This window comes from Lycorma delicatula, chromosome 5 (genome assembly GCF_047948215.1).
Source record: "Lycorma delicatula isolate Av1 chromosome 5, ASM4794821v1, whole genome shotgun sequence".
Taxonomy (NCBI): Eukaryota; Metazoa; Arthropoda; class Insecta; order Hemiptera; family Fulgoridae; genus Lycorma; species Lycorma delicatula.
In genome coordinates this window covers 159,733,142-159,759,189 of record NC_134459.1, presented here as the reverse complement: position 1 = coordinate 159,759,189, position 26,048 = coordinate 159,733,142, and the positions used below count along the sequence as shown (strand labels likewise).

At 27.6% G+C, this 26,048-nt stretch overlaps 1 protein-coding gene across 9 annotated transcripts in view; it reads left to right on the top strand.

Moving 5' to 3' along the window:
* The window catches only part of AMPdeam (AMP deaminase), a 253,902-nt gene that overhangs the window by 189,985 nt on the left and 37,869 nt on the right, over positions 1-26,048 (top strand). For 7 of the 9 annotated variants that reach the window (XM_075367433.1, XM_075367427.1, XM_075367432.1 and 4 more), the window contains 6 exons: positions 270-293; positions 10,238-10,457; positions 13,978-14,107; positions 16,845-17,042; positions 21,080-21,211; positions 24,764-24,927. In XM_075367433.1, coding sequence (XP_075223548.1) covers positions 270-293; positions 10,238-10,457; positions 13,978-14,107; positions 16,845-17,042; positions 21,080-21,211; positions 24,764-24,927 — 868 coding nt within the window. The remainder of the gene's footprint in view (positions 1-269; positions 294-10,237; positions 10,458-13,977; positions 14,108-16,844; positions 17,043-21,079; positions 21,212-24,763; positions 24,928-26,048) is intronic. The other 2 variants (XM_075367428.1, XM_075367429.1) reach the window with 1 other exon arrangement.

Below are 26,048 nucleotides of genomic sequence, written 5' to 3'. Positions count from 1 at the left end.
ATCCAAATTGTTTTAGGTCGAAGATAGTCTGGATAACGAATAAATCCAGAACTTTATCTAACGTGTGAATTATGTTCTTGCTTTACTGAAACATTTTGGAACTCATTACATTGGTAATTTTTAGTTTACTCAGTTTCTTTTACCTTTTCAAATTAAAAGGTCAAAATTTTTTTTAGAAGCGTTTTTGTTTTATTTTATTTTTAACTAGATACAAAAGAAAAAATATTTTGTATTAAGTATTTTATTAGGCCACTTAATCTGCATTGCAGGTTGTCATAGTCCATTACCTTATAGTAAGTATGTTAATTTCAACTATTTATGTTTAAGTTTGGTTATTAATTAATTTCTTTTTCACGTAATGAAGTGGAATGCCATTAGTGTTAATTTAATTAAATTATACAGGTTTAAAACCTTAATTTAATTATTTCTATTAATTCCTAATCGGTCATATGAGACAGACTGTTAATGATATGATATTAATTGTTTTACTAATGCTAATTATTGTTTATTTATTTTTTGTTTTTAACTTTACTAAATCCTTTATTTCATTTAAGTATTAATTTAATTCCTTTCATTAGATTTTTTTTTAATATTTGATTAGGAGCAGTGTGATAATAAAATTTGTCATAATAGCCAATATCATGCAGATTGAGTAATCCCTTAATTAGCTCTATGTATTCAAATGTTCAGAGAACACATACTTTCTTTTGACATTTAGAGATATGAGTTAGTAGTTTTTAGTGTAATAGAGTTTTCTGATCCTTTTCATGAAGGGATTAGCTGTTTTTAGGTATTAATGGAAAAAATTATGAAAAATATTCATCTTTTATATGTAAAAAAGAGGAAAAATATTTACTAAAAGAAGTCTTTTAGAATTTATTGTAAAAGAAGTATTTTGTTTCAAGTGTCTCACATCTTGTAGTCGTGCTTTCTGAACATAAGTGAATCTTGTTCACTCACTAATCACATTGTCATTTGTTGAGAATTTTTTGGCAATGTAGTGCTCAGTAACCACCAATTCCAAAGTATTCTGTAACAAATTTCTGGTGATGGTCTAAGAGAAAAATCTGACACTAAGAAAAACGATTGTTTATAACAGGAAATCCAGTCTAGCAGCTGTATTACCATTTTATATCATTAACACATTCTCAATGTGTACTAATGAAAACTTTTTCTTTGTTTTAAATTTTGTTATTCTGATTAATGTGATAAGATTTTTTTTCAATTAAAAATTATTCTTTCTTTTTTTTTGACCTATTCATTTAACAAAATGAAAAATTTAGATTTTTACATGAAAAAGTTTTAAAAATTGTGGCCTACTGTAAAACTGATATTTTTTAATTAATGTCCTAAGAAGAATAAGGTTTATTTTCATAATCATAATTAATATACAATTGGGATAAGTAAACCCCAGTGTTGAAGGTCTCTTCAAAAACTATCTGACTATAGGCCGTAAAAGAAAATAGCTTATCCTATAGTCTTTGAATCTTATCTCTTTTAAAGTAACTCGATACACTTAATATAATAACTCTTTTATTGCTGGAAATTATTTTCTCAGTCCTCTTTGGGGAAGACTACCAGCTATGCTGTTATCTTCATGTCCTCTTGACTGTCAAATCAGGACCTTTTTCACCAGCTTCTTCAGTTTGTGGAATAGTCAGAAAACACAAGGACCCATATCTAGGGAGTAAAGAGCTTGACAAATCTTAGGAATTCTATGCTTGACCAAGAAATCCTGTATCAGACATTTTGCCAAACAGGCAGATGTGTTATTGTTATTCATCTGATGTGTTATTGTTATTTTGTTATTCAGTTTACATGATTTCCACAAGTCTAGGCCCTTGTACTGAACTTTATCATGAAGGGGGTAGAGAACCTCAAATAGTTCTGTTTGTTGACAGTTTGGCCTCGTGATGTATAATTGTGATACAGAACTTTTTGTGGTTGAAAAAAATAGTTAGCATCACATTCTTTTGTCTTGCATTCTTTGGTTCTGGGGTTAATGATGATTTCCAGTGTAGTGACTAAGCTTAGTTATCTGAGTAGTATTTGTACAAGCTGATCATCAGTTATGAAGATGCTAAGGAAGTTTGGATCACTGGTGTATTACAGCATATCCTGTGACATCAAAACGAGTCTTTCTGATTAAGCAAAAGAACCTTTGGCACAAATTTTGTAACTTCTATATATGTCAAAAACATACTTAACCATCACTAATCCTAATATCATTAATAATTTTCTAAAATGGCCAGCCATTGATTTTCCATTATCAAACTGTGGATGTTGTTAATGACATTTGGAGTTGGGTTTATTGAAGACCTGCTGATGTACTGGTCACGCTTAGTTGAAGTTTAGTAATTTTAAAAATGGTTTCTAACATCTTTTAATTTTTGTAAACTGATAAATATTCTGGATTGCAATAGCAGAAGAAGCAAGCTAACCAGAGTACTAAAAATCTATTACACATTTGTGAAAGTGTAGTCATTATTAGCTCCTGCCTTTTATTATTTTAACAATAAGTTTTTTCATAATATATAAAATATTTTTCTTAAGCTAAAAATGGTAAATTTGAAAAAAATACTGAAAAATGCCTGGTAGTGGATCCAAAATATAGTATTATTACAGAATTAGAAGGAATTAAAAAAAAAAATGCTGACTTCCAAAATAATTAACTTAAAAAAACTGATAATGATAAGCATTAACAATAGTAAATAAAGCTACCTCTAACTTTAAATACCATTTAAATGTAAAAAAAAAAGAAATGGTTCAGACTTCCAAAATAATTAACTTAAAAACTGATAAAATACATTAGAAATATAATAATAAATTTATTCTTAGAAAATAAATAATTAAATAAAAATTAACATATATAATAAGAGCACCTGTTGTGTTCTTCTTCCGTATATGTATCAAAAGAGTGAGAGTTAATTCTCAGCAGTGAGTGAAATTTTATATAAATAAAGTACGTTTGAAAAGTAGCTATACATTTTTCATGCACTAATACAAAAATATGTAACTTTGACTTACCTTACAATAGTTGTTGGAGATGGTCCCAGTGAACATCCAGACATGTCTGCATGCTTTTCTTCTTTAAAGACTTCAAGAGAAAGAGAAGAGAACAGAAAGAGAAGTTATTCATGTGGCTTGTTCTTGGTGAAATCACAAATAGCAGTGTAAAATTGTTGGATGCTGTGAGGGTTTCCTCGATAAAAATTACTTTTTCTATAACTCCAGAAGTAAAAATCTGGCAAGTCTGCAGACCAACCAAATGCTCTTAGAAATCATTCAATCTCCAAAAACCTTTTGCAGTAACTTCATTAATTGCTTGGCTGAATGCTTAATCACACAGTCTTGTTGAAATCAAACATTTTTTATTTTTCCTCTGTTAGCTCTTCCATGAACCGGTGACCAATTTCACAATGACCTGAATTTATTGTTTCTGGGAAGAATATTGGGCTGACTATTCTTCTTCAGGATATTGCAGTTCACATCCCAATCTAATGGTCATGTAGAGGAATTTCATGTACAGCATGTGAATTGTTACCAGACTGTAATTGTGAGTTGTGTGTTTACATACTCTGATAAATGGAACCATGGTTCATCAATATAGAAAACTTAGTCCAAATTGTCTGCTAGAAACTGTTGAAACCATTCATTGTATTGAATTTGCTTTCCACAGTCTGTGGCCAATATCTTGAATCGCTTTCACTTTATACAGGATGAGACTGAGCTTCTTGTGGAATGTCTTGTGTGTAGTTGCAACCCCAATTTTTTTTTGTCGGGCCAAATTTGTAAGGGCTTGTTGGGTTACATTACAGCTGATACATCTTGCAGTTTTCTTCACAAAGTACTGATGATCTACTGCTCCATTCAAAGTCCTTTACTAAACCATCTCCCTAAATTTCTTGATTAGCACTATTAAAACTGTGTTGATTAAGAACTGGTCTCCCTGGAATTCTAATGGAAAACTGGTCTTTCACTGTCTGTGCACGCATTGTGCACAGACGTATTCAACAAGAGATATTCGTTGTTTTAAAGTTAATAATGGGTCTAAGTGCATACGGAAAGACACAGTTTCGATTGTTCAAAGGCAACAAATAACCTATGAACAACAAAGAATTAAGACACACCTTCTTGTCTCAAGGTCACCAGCCTGACAGGCTTGTGAAAGCAATCTACACACAGTGTAGAATTATTTGCCTTTACAGAAATCATTATTCACCGCACACAGGACAAAATCTGTCAACATGTAACTGTGCTTTTTGGTGTAGTTCCTTTAGAATCCAGTGTATAATTAAAAAACATTGACAACAATTTTTTTTAATTGTAAATAATAATATATCACTAAATTTATTCATTCTTTTATTTTCTACTTTAATAGAGGGATTATTTACCTTTTAGTGCTTAGTAAATCTGGAAAAATTAAACCAGTTTAATTTTAGCCTCAATTTGAAATCAGCATATGGTTTTTCACTTTTATTTATAGTTAAAAAGTCATCATTGTATTAACTACTATTCTTTTGAATTCTCAGCCAGCTGATACATCAGTGATTATGCTTTATTATTCATTAATTTTTTAGATTAGTATACTGTTGGATTAGTAGTTTGTCTGGTCTATTGTCTAAATATTTAACTTAAGTAAATAATTGGTTCATTAAAGGATCTACGTTTGATTTGTGGTGCAGGTGAGGCATGTTGTCATCCTTTTTTGTTCTTGTCTAGGTGAAGTATATAAATTCTTTATCGTAAAGTACTGTTTTTTTTCTTTTCTTTTTAGTGTAAAGTTATCTTCGTTCATAATTACATGACCTGTTAATTTCAGTGAATTAAATTTCTGTCGTTTCAAAATGAGTTTATAATGAATTAGTGCAAAAGCATAAACATGTATTTTTTGTTCAATAGTTTGGTGAATCTCTGTGTGTGTATGAGATTAATTTGCATATCTTTTTACACCTGCAGATTGATCTCTTACCATTAAAGTACATTTTTTAATCTAAAGTACCATTATTATCTGTTCAATATATGATTTATGTTGTTAAAAACTGCAGTTGTGCATATGTTGACTACTTCGAAAGTTACACAACTTGATGTCATATTAAAATAATATTTCCAAACTTAATGTTTAAGTTTACATGCATTATGATAGCACACTTTGTACTTTACATTATAAACTTACATTTATTTAACATGTCACTATATTACAGTCGCATTAGGTTATCTTGTTTACTGTTCATAATGATGTAAAACATTCCTCTATGTTGGATAGCTCTTAGGCTGAATATAATGCATGTGATGAGGTTATTGTATTATTTAAATTATAATTTTATCTTGTAAAATTTTATTTTAATTGAACATCCTTTTTTTAGGTAAATTTGAATGTTATTTTTTGAAAATATTGTTTATAATTAATTATCATGGTTAAAAATGGTAGTCATAGGAGTCTTTGATATAATCTGAAATTGGCATTACCAGGAAAACATAAAAAATAAAAATTTAAGTTGCTTGCATTTGAAAAGTTTCAATCTTTGATTAGTTTTGATAATATTTTTGGATTATTGTTAAAATTTGAGATAAATAAACATAATGATTAGAGCATAATTGATGTAATTGCCAATTCTATTTTGTAAGGAATATTCATTATAGATGATTTGTAACATGCGGATATTAGGTCATTTTATTAATGTTAGCTTATCTTATTAATGTTAATTGATCAGAAATGATTCTTTGTTTAAGGTATAGTAAACATAAGCCATTCCGTAGGTGTTTATATGTTTTAATTTTAAGTTATGACTACCAAAAGATTTTTTCCAAACTTATACTCCCAAGTGCATGGTAAGGGCAACATTGTATTTCTAAAAATTAAATTTTTGGGAAAAATTTAAATTTATAAATGTAATTGTGCTTGAAAATTAAAATATTTTTATGAATTTATAATTGACAAAAACACTTTTTTAACTTTAGGTATAAATAAACTTAATAGTAAAATAAAACCTGTTAATTTAATTTTTATTGAATTTATAAAACAAATTCTTTTAGTTTATTTAATGAGAAAATTGAAGCTTATATTGATTGTTTGGTTTAAATTAGCAAAATTATTTTTTTTTATTATTTTTTAATGAATAAATTAGAGTATAATGTACCTTTGTAATATAATAATGTTAAAACATTTTTTTAAATGTCGAGTGCCACCTAGTTGTTTAAAGGACCTTCCCTGGTTGGTACTAGTTGTTTTTCTGTGTGCTTCAGAGCTTCGTTAAAAACTGTTTGTAAGAAGATAATATTTACATAGAGATAACTTTTAGATTTCTTCTCAAAATTCATATGATACACAGTACATTTGTCTGTCACTTAGGAAGAAATGAAATATATTTTTGAAAGATTAAAAGGTAATCATGTGTTATTCATTTATATTTATGTAATGATTTTAATATTTCAGAATTCTCTGTACAAATCATCTTCCTACAAAATATCTATTGCTCCATTCTTTACATTATTTGCCCAAAATTACATTGTCATCAATCACCCCATTCTCTTTAATGTTCTAAAAAATAATTAACAAAATAACACCTCTGTAAGCTATTAAATAGAATCCTTTTTCCAATTGAATTTTTGGAGCTTATAATATTTAATGGGCTTTACATGTATTTTATATGTATTGAATCACATCTAAAAGTTTGAAAAGAGTATTGTTACAACCAAATCCATTAAGAAATGATAGAAACTAAAAGACGTTGCATTTTTTTTTTTTAGATAATCACTACCGATGTAACATTACAGAATGCAAAGTGTAAATAATGATTCGCCTTAATGTTTTATAATTTATATGTAGACTTTTCAATGCCTTAATACCAGTTTCTAATTCCATCATTTAAAATTTAATAAAAAATATTGATTTAAAAAAAAATATTAATCAAATGACTTGAAGAAGATGACAGATACCTCTTATTTAATGTGTAAAAAAATTAAAATTTATGAAGTAGTGATGATTATAAAAACATTCATGATCAGAAGTAATTTACTGTGTATAAAGCAGGATAATTAAAATTAATTTTTTATTATATTATTATTTGATCTTTATTGTAGCATTGTTTTATGTACGCAGTAAATATTTTGAAATAAATTCTGTTTTATTACAATGATCAATATATGTAGTATTGTTTATAATTTTTGATATAATTATATATAGGCTATACCTCTTTATAATAATTTTTGGTTAGTAATTTTTGTGTAACCATACAGTTAATTATAATCTTTATTTATTATTACAACTAATTAATTTTTAATAAGTATTTTTTCTGTTTTTTGTTTACATTTGTTAATGTAGTTGGTTTCATTTTTTTGAAAGAGTTTTTTGAGTTATTTGAAAAATTATTACTGTTGATCAATGCTAATATTTAATTAGTTTACAGTTTTTTCTGATTTAAGTTTTTTTTGTTTTTTGATTTCTTAATTTTAGTTATGATTGGAGTTTTTACTTTAGTTAACAGAATGTTTACTAATAATGCTTGAGTGTTGTAACGTATATCTTTTTGTATTCAGATAAACAGAATTACCATCTGTTCAGCTGTAACAGTATTGAGAAAGGCAAGAGTTTGAATGAATTTCTTCTATTCACTGCACAATTATATTTTTTTAGTAACATCAATTTTATAATACAGCTTTGCAAATTTAGTAACTGATTATGTTTAAAATTCTTTGAATTTTTTGTTTTATAGGTGATCAAAACTTTTTTTTATGCTATTTTTGAAATAAAAACATTTGCGTAGTAGCATTTCTTTTTTATGTTATATTTGCACAGCAAATAACATAAAAACAGCACTGCTTTACTTAGATGCTGCAATGCATACATCTTATTTATTTTGTATATTAATTAATTAATTGAATGAAGCAGTACTAGCTATAGAAGAAATTATAGAAAATCAAATGGAGAAATAAGAAGAGTAAAGAATGAAAGAGGTATTAGAAAAAAATATATTGAAAGTAAATAAAAAAAGGAAGTCTGTATTAATTTGGAGATGTTTTGACGAAGGTTACAAAAAAAGGTGGATGAAGTGGTGGACAAGTGACATCAACAAAGATAATGAAGGTTGCACAGACAAAGAGAGGAAGAGAACTGACTGATACATGTCTTAAAGACAGTTATTAAAAAGAAGTTTTAGTATTCAGACACTTTATTTGAATATAATTGGGAACTGGAAAAAAGTCTGATATGATTGTCTATGAAATTTGAGAGTCTTGACTGTCATGGTGTAATAACAAGTATGTTCGCATTGATCACTTTTCTTGCCACTGTATAATTAAGAACAACTGATGTGAAAGCACGAAAAGGAAATATCGAAATAATTTAAATAAATAAAAATTTACATAAAAATAATGAACATACATAAAGAATTATGGCTAACTATTTTGTTAAGAATGGTTTTAGGGTTTCGTTAAAACCTTGGTAGTGAAATTTATCTGTTACGCAGAAGTTTATGCTGGACCTCTTGGTCTAAAAATTGCAAAACTTTAAAAAATATATTTTTATTAAATCTTTTTTTTAGTTTCACTTCTCTGCTCTGTCTGGAATTCTTGCCATTGTATTGTGAGCTCTGAGTTCAAATCTTTATCATATTTCAAACCATGTTACGAATTAAAAAGAAGTTATCTGTTATGTCAAATGTAAAATTTTATTCTAAACGTTATAAACACAAGTATATCACATTTTGTGTTATTTAACATTATTTACTATTTCAAGATTGTCTGAGATAAAAGTACATCAGAAAAGTTTGTTTATTTTTTTCTTTTAATTAGCTCAGAAAATTTTGAAACAGTATGCTGTCTTAAAAAATATTACTTACAATGGTTTCCTATTAGGAAAAATAAATTGTAGAATTCATAAAAATCTTTTAGGAAAATTCTTTGTTGTGCTTAATAAATCATTTTAGTAACAAAAAGCTTTTTCTAGGTTAGTTCTCAGTAGTAATTAAAAGTAAAGTAAGTAAAGTGATATGGCCGGATGGTGATATTATCATTAGTTACAGAATGTTGAGTTTGATTTATCTGGATGTGGGCAGATAAATAATGTGCCAGACAAGGATGTTTGAAAAATACAGAAGTAAATAAAGTATATCATTAAAAAAAAACATCTTGACAATTAGATGCAGATTGCTTGCTTGTTACTAAACACAAGCTTAACACAGTTAACTCATAAACACAATTTGCTTAAGACTGCTGATTATGCCAAAGATTTTTTTTAGAAGTATGTTTTTCAAATTTTACTCATTTTTAGCTTTTAGAAGCATCACTTTCATTAGTATTAAATCACAATTTTACTTTTTTCAGCTTAAAATATCTGTTTACAATTCATATATATTTCTGTTCAATTAGTTGTTTTCTTTTAATGAAATTATTGTTTTATTTAATTTATGTAAATTTAATTACGTATATTCTGCCATGAATAGATTTATTATTATTGATTATTTATCTATGATGTATTTGTGCAATCAATTTATCTTCAGGGCTGCTTCTAGTTTCTGTTATTTGAAGAGGTTCCTGTGTTGTAGGTTTTCTTCCAGATTTATGAGTTGGAATATGAGAATTAATGTGAAATATTGAACAAAAATGGGCTAGTTTTTGCTGTTGCTTTAGTCTCAGCTCTACTGGCAAATTCTTTATTATTGTATCAGTTTTCTTTTGTTAATTTATATGTGTGCAATGGAAAAGATCTGCTTTGTATTCCATAATTTTTAATATGTATTGGCAATCCTGCCTAGTCTTAATATAATTGCTAAGTGTAAAAATTATAAGTATCAAATCTCTAATGTTTAATTATTTTTAATGTTACTTTTTCTTTTATGTTTTCCCTGTCAATGGATTATTTTTTGTTTTCTAGATTGTTTATTTATGTTATTTTCTTAGAAAATTTTTTTTTAGAATTCTTTGGTATTACTTCTTAAAAAATTTAATCGGTTTTTAAGAATTTTTTTGATAATTAATACACAGAGTATGTATTATGTTTATTATAATCATGATTTTTCAACTTAATAAATTTTTAACTTTTTTTTCATTTGTATACAATATATTTGTTATTAATCTCAATGCTGTGCTGTTAATAATAGTTTATTAAAAAAAATATTTTTGTTGTCTTTCTTATTATTTATTTAATTTTTAAAAACTTGCTGTAAATTTTTAATCAAAATTATTTATTTTTTCAAATTCTTTACTGTATTACTTAAATATGTTTGTTTATTTTTAGATCATCCTGTGCATGCTCCTGCAAATGAGGGAGATCCGTGGAAATGTGATAATCCACCACCAAAAGGATACCTAATTAAATCGAAGAAAGGAGTTTTTGAAGTCTTCAAAGATCAAGAGTCTTTGGATAATAATAGGCCAATCAATTATCCTTATCCAAAACTTGAACAATTTGTGACAGATATGTCTCGTCTTTGTATAATGATTGCTGATGGACCATTGTTAGTATTTTTATCTGTTACTTTTAATGTTACTAAGGATTATTGTGTAAAGTCACCATTGTTAGGCCACAGTAAGCTTTATATGACATTTATCTTTCACAATAGTCGAAGTAAATTTTATTTTATTAAACTAAAAAAAAATACTTTCGTCTAACTTCCTTTTAACTAGTAATGTTAGAAAGTTTGGAGTGATTTCATTTTTTATGCTTGATAAGGTTCACAGCACAAAAATAATTCACATTATTCTCATATGTAGGGTATGTGTATAAGAAACTCTGCGATTGCATACTGTTATATTTGGATAAAATACTGTATTAGTGTTAAATAAGTCGTTTCTTTATAACTAAAACTTTGGCAAAGTGAAACTACTGTTCACAGTTGCATATTTGTGAGTGATGTATGAATTTTTTAATTGTGATTGATTACTAAGGAAAGGAACAGTTAACTACTAATCAGTCACAAGAAATGCTTTACTTATTATTCCAAGGTTTCTGCTTACAACAGTTAATTACTAAGTATCGATTAGTTACTAGGCTCAAATATAGTAACTAGTTATGTTATTATTTGAATTATCATACAGGTCAAATATGAGCTCTACATGAATGAAACTTGGGATTCTACTTCATAATTTTATTTCAAATTTTATTATTGCAAGTTATTAATTGTTCATTTCATAAAAGTTTAAATCTTTTCTGTTTGAGGTAATAATTTCTATTTATGTTAGTTGGAAGCTGATTAATAAAATTAAAAAAAGATCTTACGCAAAATTCTGCACAAGAAGGTGTGACCAACTTTTCATTAATTTAATTTGGTTTTAATATGTAAATATATTTTTAATTTGATTTATTGCTTACAATAGACATTGCAAATAAAGAAATGTCAATGTTCCGACTTGCAGTATCATAATGAACTGTGCTTCCAACTTGCCCCACTCAGATTTTTTCAACTTTAATTTGAATGTAACTCAAGAATGACTCGACCAATCTTCATCAAAGTTTTACATGCATTACTATAGCATATCTAAATTTCAATGAAATTGATGTAGCAGTTTTGGAGAATATCCAGCCACAAAATTTTATACATAGGCATACATATATTTCTGAAAATTCAAATATTTCATCAACATACTGACCATTGCGCCAATTAAGCTCAGAAACCTAAAACTTAACCACCAAACACAGTAAGAGAAAAACCTAAAAAAACATACCCATAGTTGACTTTTGTGGGAAAGGTTAAATTGTAAAATACATGAGATTTTTCTCTTGTCCTCCTTATTAATATTTTTATAAAATTTGTAAGAACCAAAAGAGAGTTTAAATAAAATCAAGATATTTACCTCATTCACAGGTTTGGGAAATTCAGTACTTATAGGGGAGATCACCCACCTATCCTGCATTATTTTCCAGTTGCAGAATAACTGGAATGATAAGTTATAAAATTAATTTTTGGTGGCTTAAGCTGTTTCTTTAATCTAAAATCACAAATAAAGTCCCTTCAAAGTTCATGAGTAAATTGTTCTTTTCCTTAATGATGTACAAAGATTGGAATCTGATAAATTGAAGATGTTAGTTAAAAAGTAAAATGCTGCTGATTAAAGTTATATATATATATAAATTAAACAGTGTTAAGGGAAGTTTGCTTGAAATTGATATCTATATGCTGCAGGCAAAAATGACTCAATTTTTTACTCTAATTAGAGAAAAACCCATTATCTAAACTCATTTTTCTGGTTAGCTGAAGACCAAAGTATGTTTTATTATTAGTTATTTTATTATGTTGGAAAATTTATATTTATGTGATTGATTTTCTATGATGGTCTTAAATGTAATGAAGTGATTACTCTGCTGAATGAAAATCTGCTTGATCGTTAGCAGTATTTCTGGTAAACCCATGTACACACTAAGCTACCTACTGCTTGATATGAAATATAGGTTTGTTTCCATGTGACTGTACGATTGTGGTAGCTTCATCACTGATATGATCATTTGTATTATTTTGCTCAATCTTATTAAACTGTTATTAACTGCTATGGTTGTGTTAGCCACCAAAAGTGTCATCAGCAAGCAGTGGATTCAGATGATTATGGCAACTTCATGATTCATCAAAATTAGTTGATTAGTGTTCAACTTTGGCATTATGTTCTTCCTGCAATTCCAGTTTATAGGTTGCTATTTTCTGAGATGTTCCAGGTGTTGTATAATCATCAGTTTATAAGGAATCAATTTATTGATTTACTCAGGATCAATAAATTTTTTAGTGAAAGTTTACAGAATTTTTGTATGCTTCTTTTTTTGTATTCCATGCCATTTTAAAGTATATATTATAAGTTTAGAAAGTAAAGAATTAATGGTATTCATGTTCCCGCTGACATCTTTAGCATATTGATTTATGGATTTTTTCCTTTAGGTTGTGGCTTAAAAACCATGGCAAGGATGGTATTTTTTATAACTTAATCCACTGTTGTAGGTTTTAATCAGGACTGGAATTCAGCTGTAAAAATTCTTCAAATCCCTGCTGTCTAAGCTCAGAAAAGACTGGGGTAATGGACATTTTAAAAGACTAAACAAAGTTTAATTATGTTGCTTAGTAATTCATTTTATAAGAAATTAACTATGCATGTATGGGGTTCAGGACTTGTTTTACTTTATGCTTGGATTGTTTTTCTTATGTGTGGAATCTTTCTTATGTAATACATAAAATTTGCATATATTTGACCATAATAAAAACATTAATAAGTATTTTTAACTCTTAAAATAAAATTGTTTTTAATAAAGTTACTCTTTCTTAATTTGTGTCAATTGATCAAATCAGAGATTATACTGTACGATAGAATTTTTAACAATCAACCTTATTAATTTTTTTTTTGTATCGTATTTAGTAGGGTTAGATCCTGATGTATCATTAAATCAGTCTAGATGATTGTTTGGTGGAATTTATGTTTATCATTCTGAAAAGTTGATTAACTCATCTGCACTGGCTGTTTTGGTTTTATGAATACTATTCATATTTGGTGGCTGCTCTTATTAGGCTTTTTGGCCAACCTAATTTGGCATAATTCTCATACTTTGCTTTGCATCTTATTGATTTGCTGATTCTAAATTGGTTGTTTTTTGAGATAGTCGGTATATAAAAAGAGACTAGGAATGAATCCTAAGCTCCTTAATATATATTTCCTTGGTGGCCTAATGTTCTGTAGTTGTTAACCAATCTTCTGCTGGGTTGTTCAGCTTAGTTTTGCAGTGGTGAAAGACAAGACATAAATAAAAAAATTAAAAAACAACATTTGCATATTTGCACCGATAAGTTTATATCCTATAAAAAGTTTAACCTTGCTTGGTAATCATAAGAGCCAACATCACCAAAAAAAGTGGTAGAACGTAGGGCAGAAAACAGAGTTTTTAATATGAGGCCCATTATTTGTGTCAATTAACAGAAAAATGTTTTTTTTTTGTTTTTTTTTTATTAAAATTTTTAGATTTTATTTTTTGTGTATCAACATTATTTTTTGTTTTTTATTCAGGAAATCCTTTTGTTACCGTCGCCTTTGCTACCTTTCATCAAAATTCCAACTTCATGTGTTATTAAATGAAATGAAAGAAAATGCTTTACAAAAAGCTGTACCACATCGTGATTTCTATAATATACGTAAGGTAAATATTATAATTGACATAATTTGTAAATTTATTAATATAAGTTATTTATAGATTATGTCAATTAAATAAAGTATAATATTTGTAAAAATATTACTTTAAAGTAAAAAATTAAAGCTCAAAGAATCTTAAAAACAGTTGCTTTTATGATTCTTTGAGCTTTTGTCTTTTATTAATAGTGGAACTTTGAATTCAGGAGCATTCTCGAGCTCTGCAAAATTTACTCTTCAGCCTCTCTGCTGGGAGTTTTATTTCATGTTAAGGTATATATTGTGTTAATGTTTAAATCATTAAACGTAATTGTTTACCTTTTTTGCTTAATATAAAAGCTTAGCAATTTGTATCTGATGTAGAAAGTAAATAATAACAAAAAAAATGTTACTCTTGGGAGTTTGGAGTTTTGCCATTAAAATGAATGATGCTGCCAAATGTTTTTAGTTTATTTTTTGTATTAGCTTTACATTCAAGAAGTTTATTTACCAAGATAAAATAATTATAATTTATTGTGAATATAATGACAGCATGTTATGTTACTGTCATTTTAGAAATATAGTCTTTAGTTATTACACAGCAACTGTTAATAAATGTGATCATCTGTTCTTTTGATTTCAAACAGCTGTTTTTAATGAATTTTAATGCTGTGTTTTAAGAAAACAATGCATTTTATAAAAATATTAGTATAATTTTGTCAGAAGCTTGCCATTCTATTAAAAACATTTCTATCCCAATGTGTTATCTTATCAGCAGCTGTTAAATAGATAAATAATTATAGTTTTCAGTAGTTCTAATTATTTTTGTTTGATTTAAATTTTTAGGCAATAATTTCTTTATTCAAGCTATCAGGAACTGTGGTTAATCTTGTATTAATTGATGTTTAAGAAATGATTTAACAGTTCCATCCTTTTTGTTTATTTAGTGGTCATTTTTGCCATTAGTCAACAAATTATGCCAACACCTTGCAGTGAAATTTCACTTCATTGTTGGTTGCAATTTCTAGGGTGAATTCTTTTCATATTGTAAGTCGTTTTAGTTATATTCGATGATTATTTTCTTTATTTTATCTGAGTAAATATTACATGTAGTCGAGTTGGAAAATAAATATCTTGGAAATGCTATAGATATTTATTAATTATTCATAAAACTTAAGCACATTAGGTTTAGCTTTAAAAAATTTTTCACACCCTTAATTTTCTTATATGTATAAAAAAAAAGCTGATAACACAGTTGTAGGACTTTCCCGCCATGCTGTTTTTTTCTGATGTACGGGTTACACGCATAATTTAATTAAAAATATTTATAATTTTATTTAAATATAATATGTTTGTTTATTTAATTCAGTGATTCTAATTAATGCGCATGCGCATACTGTATTTCATTCGTGCGGGTGTGGTGGTACTAGTATCCACATTAAATACTTTTTTACACTTTTAATATTATTCATTTATTTAATTGTACCATTCACCTTGACGTTACAAAATAGCAGACAACTACAGTAGATGTTCATCAGTGTTACACTAACACGCCTTGTGGTGTGAGGGAATACTAATTATGCACTTATACCCACTTAGCCATTAGTTTATTTAGAGAATTTTTTTGGATGGGGTAAATTTTTCAAAAATTCTTTTTTTGAAATATTATTATTTTTTAATTGTTAACAAATATGCCTAAGAAAATAAGACCTTAATTAGGTGAAATCTCAAGATAATGAGGGTGACCTTGGTATACAGCCTTACTCCTTGATATTTTAAGTTGAAAATTTAATGGTATCAGTGCCCCACATAAAGAAGTAATCTGACAAAGTTTGGTCAAAATCTATGGAAATTAAGGTGATTTAGGGTGCGACACCTAACACTGAACATACACGTACATAAGAATATCCAGAAAATTTTGGCATTTGGTTTTGAAAATTTGCATTTGGTGTCAAAACTTAAAGATCCGATGAAAACCGCATATACCCAAATTGGATCAATTACCATACTTTGCCTTCTAGAGCTATAGCTCTGCTATAGGTGGAAAAGTAAAAATGAAAAGACACTGTTGTAGAGCTCTGATTCTGAAGTTTTATTTTGATTATAACTTATCAATTCCATTAACAAATTGTTTTAAAATTTTTAAGCTAACCTTGAATTGTTAAATTTGTACTTTACTATTTTTTTATAAATATATAATTTCTTAATAACTACAACTTGATGTATGTATAAATTTACTATGCATTAAACATAATAGAAAAGGAATTCAATATCATCAGATTCCTTTCAGATCTAATACAAAAAAAAAATGCTTTTGAAATTGAAACATTACTTTCTCAATACAAAAAAAATAATATATTTTGTCTAATAAAATAATATGTCCATAATTATAATAATTTTGTCTGTAATATATTATGGACAAAATTAGTTATTTCATGCTCTTAAAATTTTTTTTCACAATTCAGTCTGTTTTTTTTTTAATAAAGTTAAATTTAAATTTCCTGTATTCAATTTTTTCTTAAGTAATTTACATGAATCTTTTCAGAATTAAGTTTTCTACATTTCTAACTAAAAAAAAAAGTTAAACCGAAAAATGTGTTATTTTTTTTCCCATTTTAATGTGTGTTTTATGTCAAATATCTTTAAAACTAATGGAGATACAGTTCTGGCCCCCATTTTTTTATATTTTCAGGTCAAAATATCTTGGTAAATATATTGGTAATATCTTTTTAGTTCAATTATGTTGTGACTAAATTTTTTTATTGTAGGTTGATACCCACATTCATGCGGCTTCTTGTATGAACCAAAAACATTTGTTACGTTTTATCAAGAAAACATTGAAAAATCATGCTGATGAAGTTGTAACTAAAACTGCCAAAGAAGGAGAAATGACATTACGACAGGTCTTCCAATCAATGAACCTTACTTCTTATGATCTCACAGTAGATATGTTGGATGTACATGCGGTTAGTAAATATTTATCTTATCATTTATTGTAACTTATTTGTTGTTGTATCTCTCTGGCATAATTTTCCTGCTGTGCAAAAATTTTGTCTAAGACAGATTATTAAAAATTAGCTTATTAAAAGATTGTGATCTGTAAATTAAAAATTATTATAGTGTTTAACTGTGCAACTAACCAAGTAAATTTTGGTTTATGCTAAAAACTGTTCAATTCTGAATTTTTTATTTTTCCTGTTTAGCCTCCGGTAATTATCTTTCAGATAATACTTCAGAGGATGATATGTATGATTGTGAATGAAGTGTAGTCATGTACAGTCTCAGTCAAAAAAGATTTGACAATAAGTTGCTGAAAAAACAATCTACTGCGTGAGAATCAGTCTGAAAATAATTCACGTGGAAATGTTTAATAAAAATTCTGCCATAACAAATGTAAAATTTTCATTATCTTCTTTAAAATGTACAGCAAACTTTTATCACATTACCAAAGGTATAGCATTTAAATTATTGCACAAAGTACTATAATTACATTAAAACATTTGGTACTTATGTAAAACTGCAAAAAATTTACAATATTTAGAAAAGGAGGAGAAATGCTGAAAATTTGATAAAATACAAATAGGTTAAAGAGAATGTGATAAGACTACATTCAAGCTGTATGTGCTGGTATGGTGATAATTGCTTTGTGCGAGTGCTCATTCAGATGCATTCTGAATGCTCAATTTATAATTTTGTTGTTACGTTTATTACAAGGGTTGTCTGAAACGTTTGAGCATAACATAGAAAAACCTATCTTTTCTGTCGAATATAGTTTTATTTTTAAAAAAAGTCTCCTTTTAAGTTGATACACTTTTTCCAGCAATGCTCTAACCTCTTTAACCCTTCCAAATAGTAGCTGGTATCTTTCTCTGTAAAATAGGTGTTTATATATGTGATGATAACCTCCTTGTCCAATAAAAATCTCTTTCCTACAGGTGAAAATTTAAGGTTAGAAAACAAGAAAAAGTCGCTTGGTGCCAGGTCTGGTGAATACAGGGAGTGGTCAACCAATTCAAAGTGTAGTTCATGAATTTTAGCCATGGCAACTGACAAGTGTGAGCAGGTGCATTGTCCTGATGGAAAAGCACTTTCTTCTTCAAATGTGGTCGTTTTTTGCAATTTCTGCCTTCAGCTTGTCAAGTAATGATGCGTAATACGGTCCCGTTATTGTTTTACCTTTTTGAAGATAATCGATAAACAAAATTTCATTACTATTCCAAGAAACAGTCGCCATCACCTTCTCGGCCAATGGAACTGTCTTTGCCTTTTTTGGAGCAGGTTCACCCTTTGCAGTCCACTGTTTTGACTGTTGTTTCATCTCAGGATGTCAGTGAATCAACACGAAAAATCTGACTCATTTTGCTTAAACTGCTCCAGCAGGGCCGTAGAAATGTTCATTCAAATGCGTTTTTGGTTCAAAGTGAGCAAACATGGCACCCAATACATGGACAGCTTATGCATATCTAATTCTTCAGTTAATATATGAAAATCATCTTCTTTCAATGTGCCCATAGCCTCTTCTATCTCTCTAACCTTAATTTGTTGGTCGTCCGGTGAACTTCTTCAACAATATCGGTGGTGGTTACAGTTTTTGGCTGTCCCGAATGCTCATCATCAACCAAGCTGGTATGACCATATTTAAATTCAGCTGCCCATCTTTTCAAAGTGGCAAATGATGGAACAGAGTCCCCGTAAACAGTGCCCAACTCGGTTGTAATTTGCGCAGGCGTATTGTCTTTCAAATGCAACTATTTAATTAAGGCATGATATTCAACTTTTTCCATTTTCATAAAAACACTCACAATGACTTACTCAAACGATTATTAAACAACAACTGAGCGTCCAAAATGGCTCATCATTGGCTCATCAATGGCTCGAATGCTCATCATCAACCAAGCTGGTATGACCATATTTAAATTCAGCTGCCCATCTTTTCACAGTGGCAAATGATGGAACAGAGTCCCCGTAAACAGTGCCCAACTCGGTTTTAATTTGCGCAGGCGTATTGTCTTTCAAATGCAACTATTTAATTAAGGCATGATATTCAACTTTTTCCATTTTCATAAAAACACTCACAATGACTTACTCAAACTATTATTAAACAACAACTGAGCGTCCAAAATGGCTGAAATTTTACTGAGTATCTTTCAATGCATGCGCAAATACATTTCCTAACTTTTGTTGTCGAGTGCTGCCATCTTCATGTGAGGCTTAAAACATTTCAGAGGGGGGAGACAACCCTCGTAATGTAGTGCAGGAGAATGCTGACATGAAATGTTATTAGAGACCATGTGTTATGCAAGATCTAGGTTCAAAACTGGTTAAATAATTTATTTTTATTGTGGAGGTCTGAATGTCTCATCATTGTACTTTAATTTGAAGTTTAATTAATGGAAATATATTTTTTGTAAGACATTATTATTTATGTTTCTTATTATGGATGAGTAGATACGATCTGTCCTCTCTTACTTGAAATATTCTCTTGCAGTTGGTTGAGAACAAAGAGTATAGTAGAAAAAAAACATACATCCTGTCATATTAACAGAGATTTTGGAAACTGAAATATAATTTAAAAAACAAGAAACAAGGTTTTTTGGCTTGAATTTTTAATGTTCCAATTTGTCTAATAAGTATAAATAATTATAGTTAAAATTGATTTTCTATTTTAAAAAATAAAATAACATTAATACTTTTTTGAAATATTATCATGTTTTAAATTTTTTGTTTATCAAAATAAATTTAATATTAGATGAATGTATAAAATAAAAATGTAATAACTTCAATAATTGTTTATAAAGATATTGGACGATACTGATGATGAATACATGTAAGTAATGTGTATTGTGTGCTTGTACTTCTGAGTTTAGTTTTCTGCTGTTGACGTAGATCTGAAATCATCGATAAATATGTTCTTCAACACAGTCATTGTTGCAATTATTTTAATTCAAACTTATAACCTGATACCTCTGTAATTGTGTAAGCCGTTAATTAAAGCAGAGTTATAATACAAATTGTGCCTTGAAAAAAAAGAAATTCACAATAAAGAGCTTTGAAGTGATCAGCACATCTTATGCAAATGGAGACATTGTCAAAAGGACAATATCCTCTTGAAAATGTGAACAAAAGTTGTGCCTTAAAGTCTGTGTTAAGTTCTTGAGTAGGAGGGAGAACATTCAGCACATGACCTGAACAAGAAGGAAAGTCGGATATTCCAACACAACAATGCTGCCCATAAAGCTAAAAAAATTCATCTATTATTTGATGCAAAATGATCATCACTTTATATCCCCACTATGGAGTAGCCCTCTGTGACTTCTTCTTCTTTGCCAATATGAAGTGTAGCTGAGGAGTTGCTGTTTTCATACAGTAGAGGAGTTTCAGTTAATTGAAAAATATGCTTGATACATACATTTGTCTTAAAGATCAGGACTTTCATAGCCCATCTCAAAAGTAGAAGTAGCAAGTAACACTGGGAGAATCAAACTGTTGCATAAGGTGACTACGTCAAAAGAGATATAAACAAAATTTATGCATTCTATTTTTTTAATAGCCTTGTTAAATTTTTAAATCTCATGTCGTATACCATATCACTATATAAAAGGAATTTTGGTAATCCAGAAAGTAAGTAAAATAATTCAGTGAAACAAATAATGCTTTTGTAGTGTTTGAAAGTTTGTTAAAAAATGATTGTTTATTATTAATATTTATATGTAGTTTACATTCACCTGTATATTATTAAAAAAAGAAAGTTTTCCAATTTCTATAAATTTGTTTTAATGGGGGAAAAGGGTAAGTTTCTAATATGTAGGATAGTAAATTTGTTTTTTTTTTTTTTAATAATAAAAGTTGCAAAACCCTATGATGTTAAGTAATATAATTAATTACACATCAAAAAGGTTAATGTTCATAAAGATTATGATGATGCTATTGTATAATTACTAAGTCATGTTAAATATAAGTTTTTATTATTTTACTGTTATGTATTTTTTCTTCTTTTTTTCAGGATCGTAATACATTTCATCGTTTTGATAAATTTAACGCCAAGTATAATCCAATTGGTGAAAGTAGACTTAGAGAAGTTTTCCTTAAAACAGATAATTACTTAAATGGGAAATATTTTGCTAGGATTATTAAGGTAAGATTTCTGTAGAATTTATGGGTAAAGTTGTTTTTAATTTCTTTAAATCGTGTGAGATCACTAGATCTACTTGTTATATTGTTTACTAGAATGAAGTTAAATAAGGGCCCCCTTTTTAGTGTGTAGTACCTTTTATTATTTTATTTTAGTTTTGTTTTTTTTATTTATTTTAAATTTAGAGAAATAGTCTAGTCCATGGTGTAGAAGGGTGGTATTGTTGATTTAAACTGAGATTCTGGGTTTGATTGCCTATGCAAATAGAAAATTTCTTGTGTAAAAATAATAAATAAATAAAAAAATTTCTTGTGTAATAATAATAAATAAACTATGATAAGATCTAATGAATTCTTATTATTATACTCATTCCTTAAGCTCCAAGGGTTGTAATGAGTAATATTGAGACCAAATTAATAATAAAAATCTTGTCTAGAAAGCAAGAAGTGTGAGCCTTAGGGAATCTGATTAGATTTTTTTTTTATCAAAGTTATTTAACTAGATACTTTCTGTCTTTTATTGTAGAAGTGATGATGTTTTTTAACATTTTGCCAGAAAAAAAATTATTGACTCATGATATTTGCCTGTTTTTTTTTATTGTTTTTATTAAAATTGTTTGAAACTGGCCAAGTTTGGTATCAAATAAAAAACTAGATTTGAAAGAGCATAAATATCGTAAGAATTTAATGTTATTGTTTGACATTAAAAATGGATATTAATTTTTGTTAATATTCTTTAGTAGAACAAAGTAATAATAGAAATATTAACCTGAGATAAACTTGAATTTTATTAGATAAGTATGAAGTAGTAATTTAAAAATAGAATTTAGTTGCTGGAAGTTTTTGAGAAAAATAGTTCAATATCTGTATTGAAAAAAAAAGAACTAAAAATACCACAAGAAAAAATAAATTGTATAATTTGGCATATATTATTACAGATAATAATATAGATTATAGAAAAAGTACTTTACCTTTACAAGGTGATGTTTATTATCATCTCTTATCCAAATTCTTTTGCCAAGTTATTCGATGAAAATAATTGTTTTAAAAAATAATAAGATAATGAGGAGTTTTTAATTTATATTTTATTCTCTTTAATTAATTATTTACGCTTTCAATAAGTGTGTAATCTAATTTACAGTAATGGAAAAATTAATCCGAACTGAGATAACGTGTTAGATATGGTTTTGCAGTTTGATGTAACTTTTTGAGGTTATTTTCATAGTTTATGGTTTTGGATGCCTTGCCTGTTTTGGAAATAATGAATTGTCAGTGTGTTTTTATTCTGATTTGTTGGCTGAAAGTATTTTAAGTTCCTTATTTATGTTTTTCTATTTCAATTAAAGTGGATACAACTCCAAGAAAACAATCTAAGATTGTTACTTTGTACTAGCTAAATAACTATGTCATAAAGACAAGTAGCTGAAAAGTGTGTTGTTGGGTTATGTACCATAATTCAGTTCTACAGAAGTTATGAATGGTTGCTTAATTTTCTTCTGATTTAAAAGTTTAAATGTGGTTGTAAATATCAAACAACTGCCACTGTTGATTGTGTATTAATCAGAAAAAGCATGTGTATACAATGCTCTTGGCTATGTACTTGAAGTGTGACTTAAAAATCAGTGTATGAATATTCATATCAGGATAGTTTGAAATAGGTTACTAGAATCTGAAAAAGGGCACAATGATCAACAATTTTAATACGGTCATTGTGAAAAAGAAGGTTTTATTACAAACATAAGTAAAAAAATTGGACTGTTAATGAGTGAAGTATAATGATATTTTTATGGATGAGAATCAGTTTTATGTTTTTGTGCAGGGAGAGAAAATTTCCAGATGATAAATTGTCTTCTGGGTCATATATATCAATTCCTTAAATTTCTAGCAAACATCTTTTTGAGGTAGTTTACATATGAAGGATGTTTATATAAGGATTGTTTATGTATGTCTGTAACGGTGTAAAGAATGGTAAAAAGTAATTACGATTTGCAGATTTTAGAACTTTGAGCAATATGAGAAATGCAAAGTGATCAGAAACTGATTTGTCAGCAAGATCTTGCTCCTTGTGTTATAGCTCAAACGTTTTGGTGATATCCAAAAAAATTTTAAGTAGATGATAAGCTGATTAACTTGTTAATCAGAGACATTTTTGGAGAATAATAAAAAAAAGACGTGATACCAGAAATTGCTTTTTAAAAAATAATTTGGTAGAGATTGTGATTAACGTTAAGTTTCATATGAAGGAATGAAGAAATGCTGCCAATCATTGATTCAGTTCAAAGAAAAAAGAGTGAGTAAATAAAAACACTTATTAAAGTAATCATTGTTCACGCTATTAGCGATATAAAGAAACAGGATTTTTCTGAAGTTACTAAATTTGATTTTTGAAAGTGGGTATTTTGACATAAGAGAAATTCTTCATTAGAATAATATGCATAGGCCTAGTTAACAAATTTCCAATAAATAAAACAATAAGAATTTGGATAGAAGAAAGAATTCTGTATATAACTTTTTTGTGAGGAGGATCTGATGAATATTTTCCATTGATTAAATTTCCCATTATTTGGTTACAGAGTACTAGTCATGTAGAATCCATACTCTCTTCTGAAGTTGCTTATTAGTGATGGAAAATCAATAATATTGCTCATTTAATTAAATATAGGTATTACATAAATTAATTTTATTCTTTCTCAATGTTAAATATAGACAAATCTTTTATATACTTCATTTTTGTTAATTTCTTGAATGTAGTCAACTGTTTTCAAGTATCTTATATTAGTAAAACAGTATTCTGAATTATGTACATATTCATACTTTATCAAAAATCCTTTTAATGTAAAAAAATAAAACAATCTGTGCACAGTCTTTAACAAAACAGATAAAGTATTGAAGATAAGAATTAAAAGCTTTTGGTTAATAGTATTCACATATTCTAGTCAAAGACTTGACTAAAATGTTTGACTATTGATAACCACAATAATAATATTTAAAAAAAAGGTTCTGGTGATAGAAGAATGTTGTAAAAACTTCAAAGTTTATTTTTTTTATATAAGGCTACTCTCCTACCTATCAAAGTCATGCTGCATTACAATTGATGTTATAAAACCAATCTTAAATGTCAGTAAAAATTGGTGAAAGTAGGAAATCATTCACATTCACCTAACATTCTTCAGTTTTAAATGAATTCAATATAAATAAAAATATAAGAATGTACATAGAAATTCTGATTTGTTTGTAAATACCTAGCAACTAGTTATTAAAATATTCACAAACTGCTGATAAATATTTTGATCACAGTATGATCTTTTTATAATGCAATGTTAATTCATCCTGAATCAAATTGAGTACAATGAGTTATATCATATTTTATTGTATGTTATGTTAGAACCAGAGATCTTAGGAAGTGTAGTTAGTTCTGTAGATTTGGTTTTATGATGTATGACAAGTGTCAATATTTTTTTTTAAAGAATTTTCTTTGTGTGACAAGTTTATTATTTTTTTTTATGTAATACATTATTATTGAAATTAGTAACGCAATTTTTTTTTATTATTACAGGAAGTTTCTTCGGATTTAGAGGAAAGTAAATATCAGAATGCAGAGTTAAGACTTTCAATATATGGAAAAAGTCCTGATGAATGGGATAAGTTGTCATTATGGGCAATACAGTATAATGTGTATTCTGATAATGTTCGATGGCTTATTCAAATACCCCGTTTATTGTAAGTATATTTGTAATTTTCCTTATGCAGATTGCAGTTTTATAAGAGGGATTTAATGAAGTAATTAACTCACTATGTAAGCTCAAAGGTTGTGCAATATAAAGTGAAAATTTTATAACATTTGAAAAATGTCAAGCTTGATTGGAATTTAAAAAACATAATTATTTTCTAGGTATTTAACGACTAATTAAACAATAAGACATGGTATATTCTCTTACACTTATGATGTGGACTCAGTTTTTCGTATCTTAAATTTCAATTGTTATTGAAAAATTTCTCTTCATTAGTATTATATTAAGAATATCATTATTTTCTATGTTTTAATAGTAAATAAAAAAATGTCAAAAAATGACTTTTTCTTTTAGTGCTATTCTTTTAGACAGATTTGAAGCACTTTTCTTGTTTTGTTTTTAACCTGTAGAAATAAATAATAACAAAAAAAATCTTTATTTTTTTTAATTCTGATTTTTTACAGTTTATCTTTTTTTCTGTACACCTTTAGTGTTACTTATTTGATTGTTTTTTTACATTTATTTTACTAATAATATTTTTAATTAATACTTAAAAATTAGTTACATTTTTATTATTAAGCAGTAGGTAACGCAATTAATTAAAACAATTATACAAGTGATAAAGTGATAAAATAATTTTAGCTTTTTCTATTTAGGCTTTACGTGTTTTGTCATGAAATCTATAAAGAAGTCAGTTTTATATTATGATAAATTTAAAGTTATGCAATAGGATTTTCAGAGTTAGACAATTATTATAAAATAAAATAAAACTCAAATTATCACTCATTAATTTCTAACCGAGTTGTTTATTAATGTACACGCTCATTTTATAGAAAAAAATTATGGGAATAACCCAGATGAGGAATGCTTTTTATTTATACCTAAAATCACAATTATTCTGGATAATTTGCAAGAAAATTGTAACTTTCATTGTATATTCCTTGTACTCATTAATTCAGTACTTGCTGTGTATGTATGTATGTATGTTAGTTAGGCTCTGTGATAATATTTGTAGCAGCTTGAAACAAAAGTCATAAAAAATGACATACCTATTTCCATGAATAGCATACATCAATTATATGCTCACTAAGGAAAGGTATGGAATGAAGT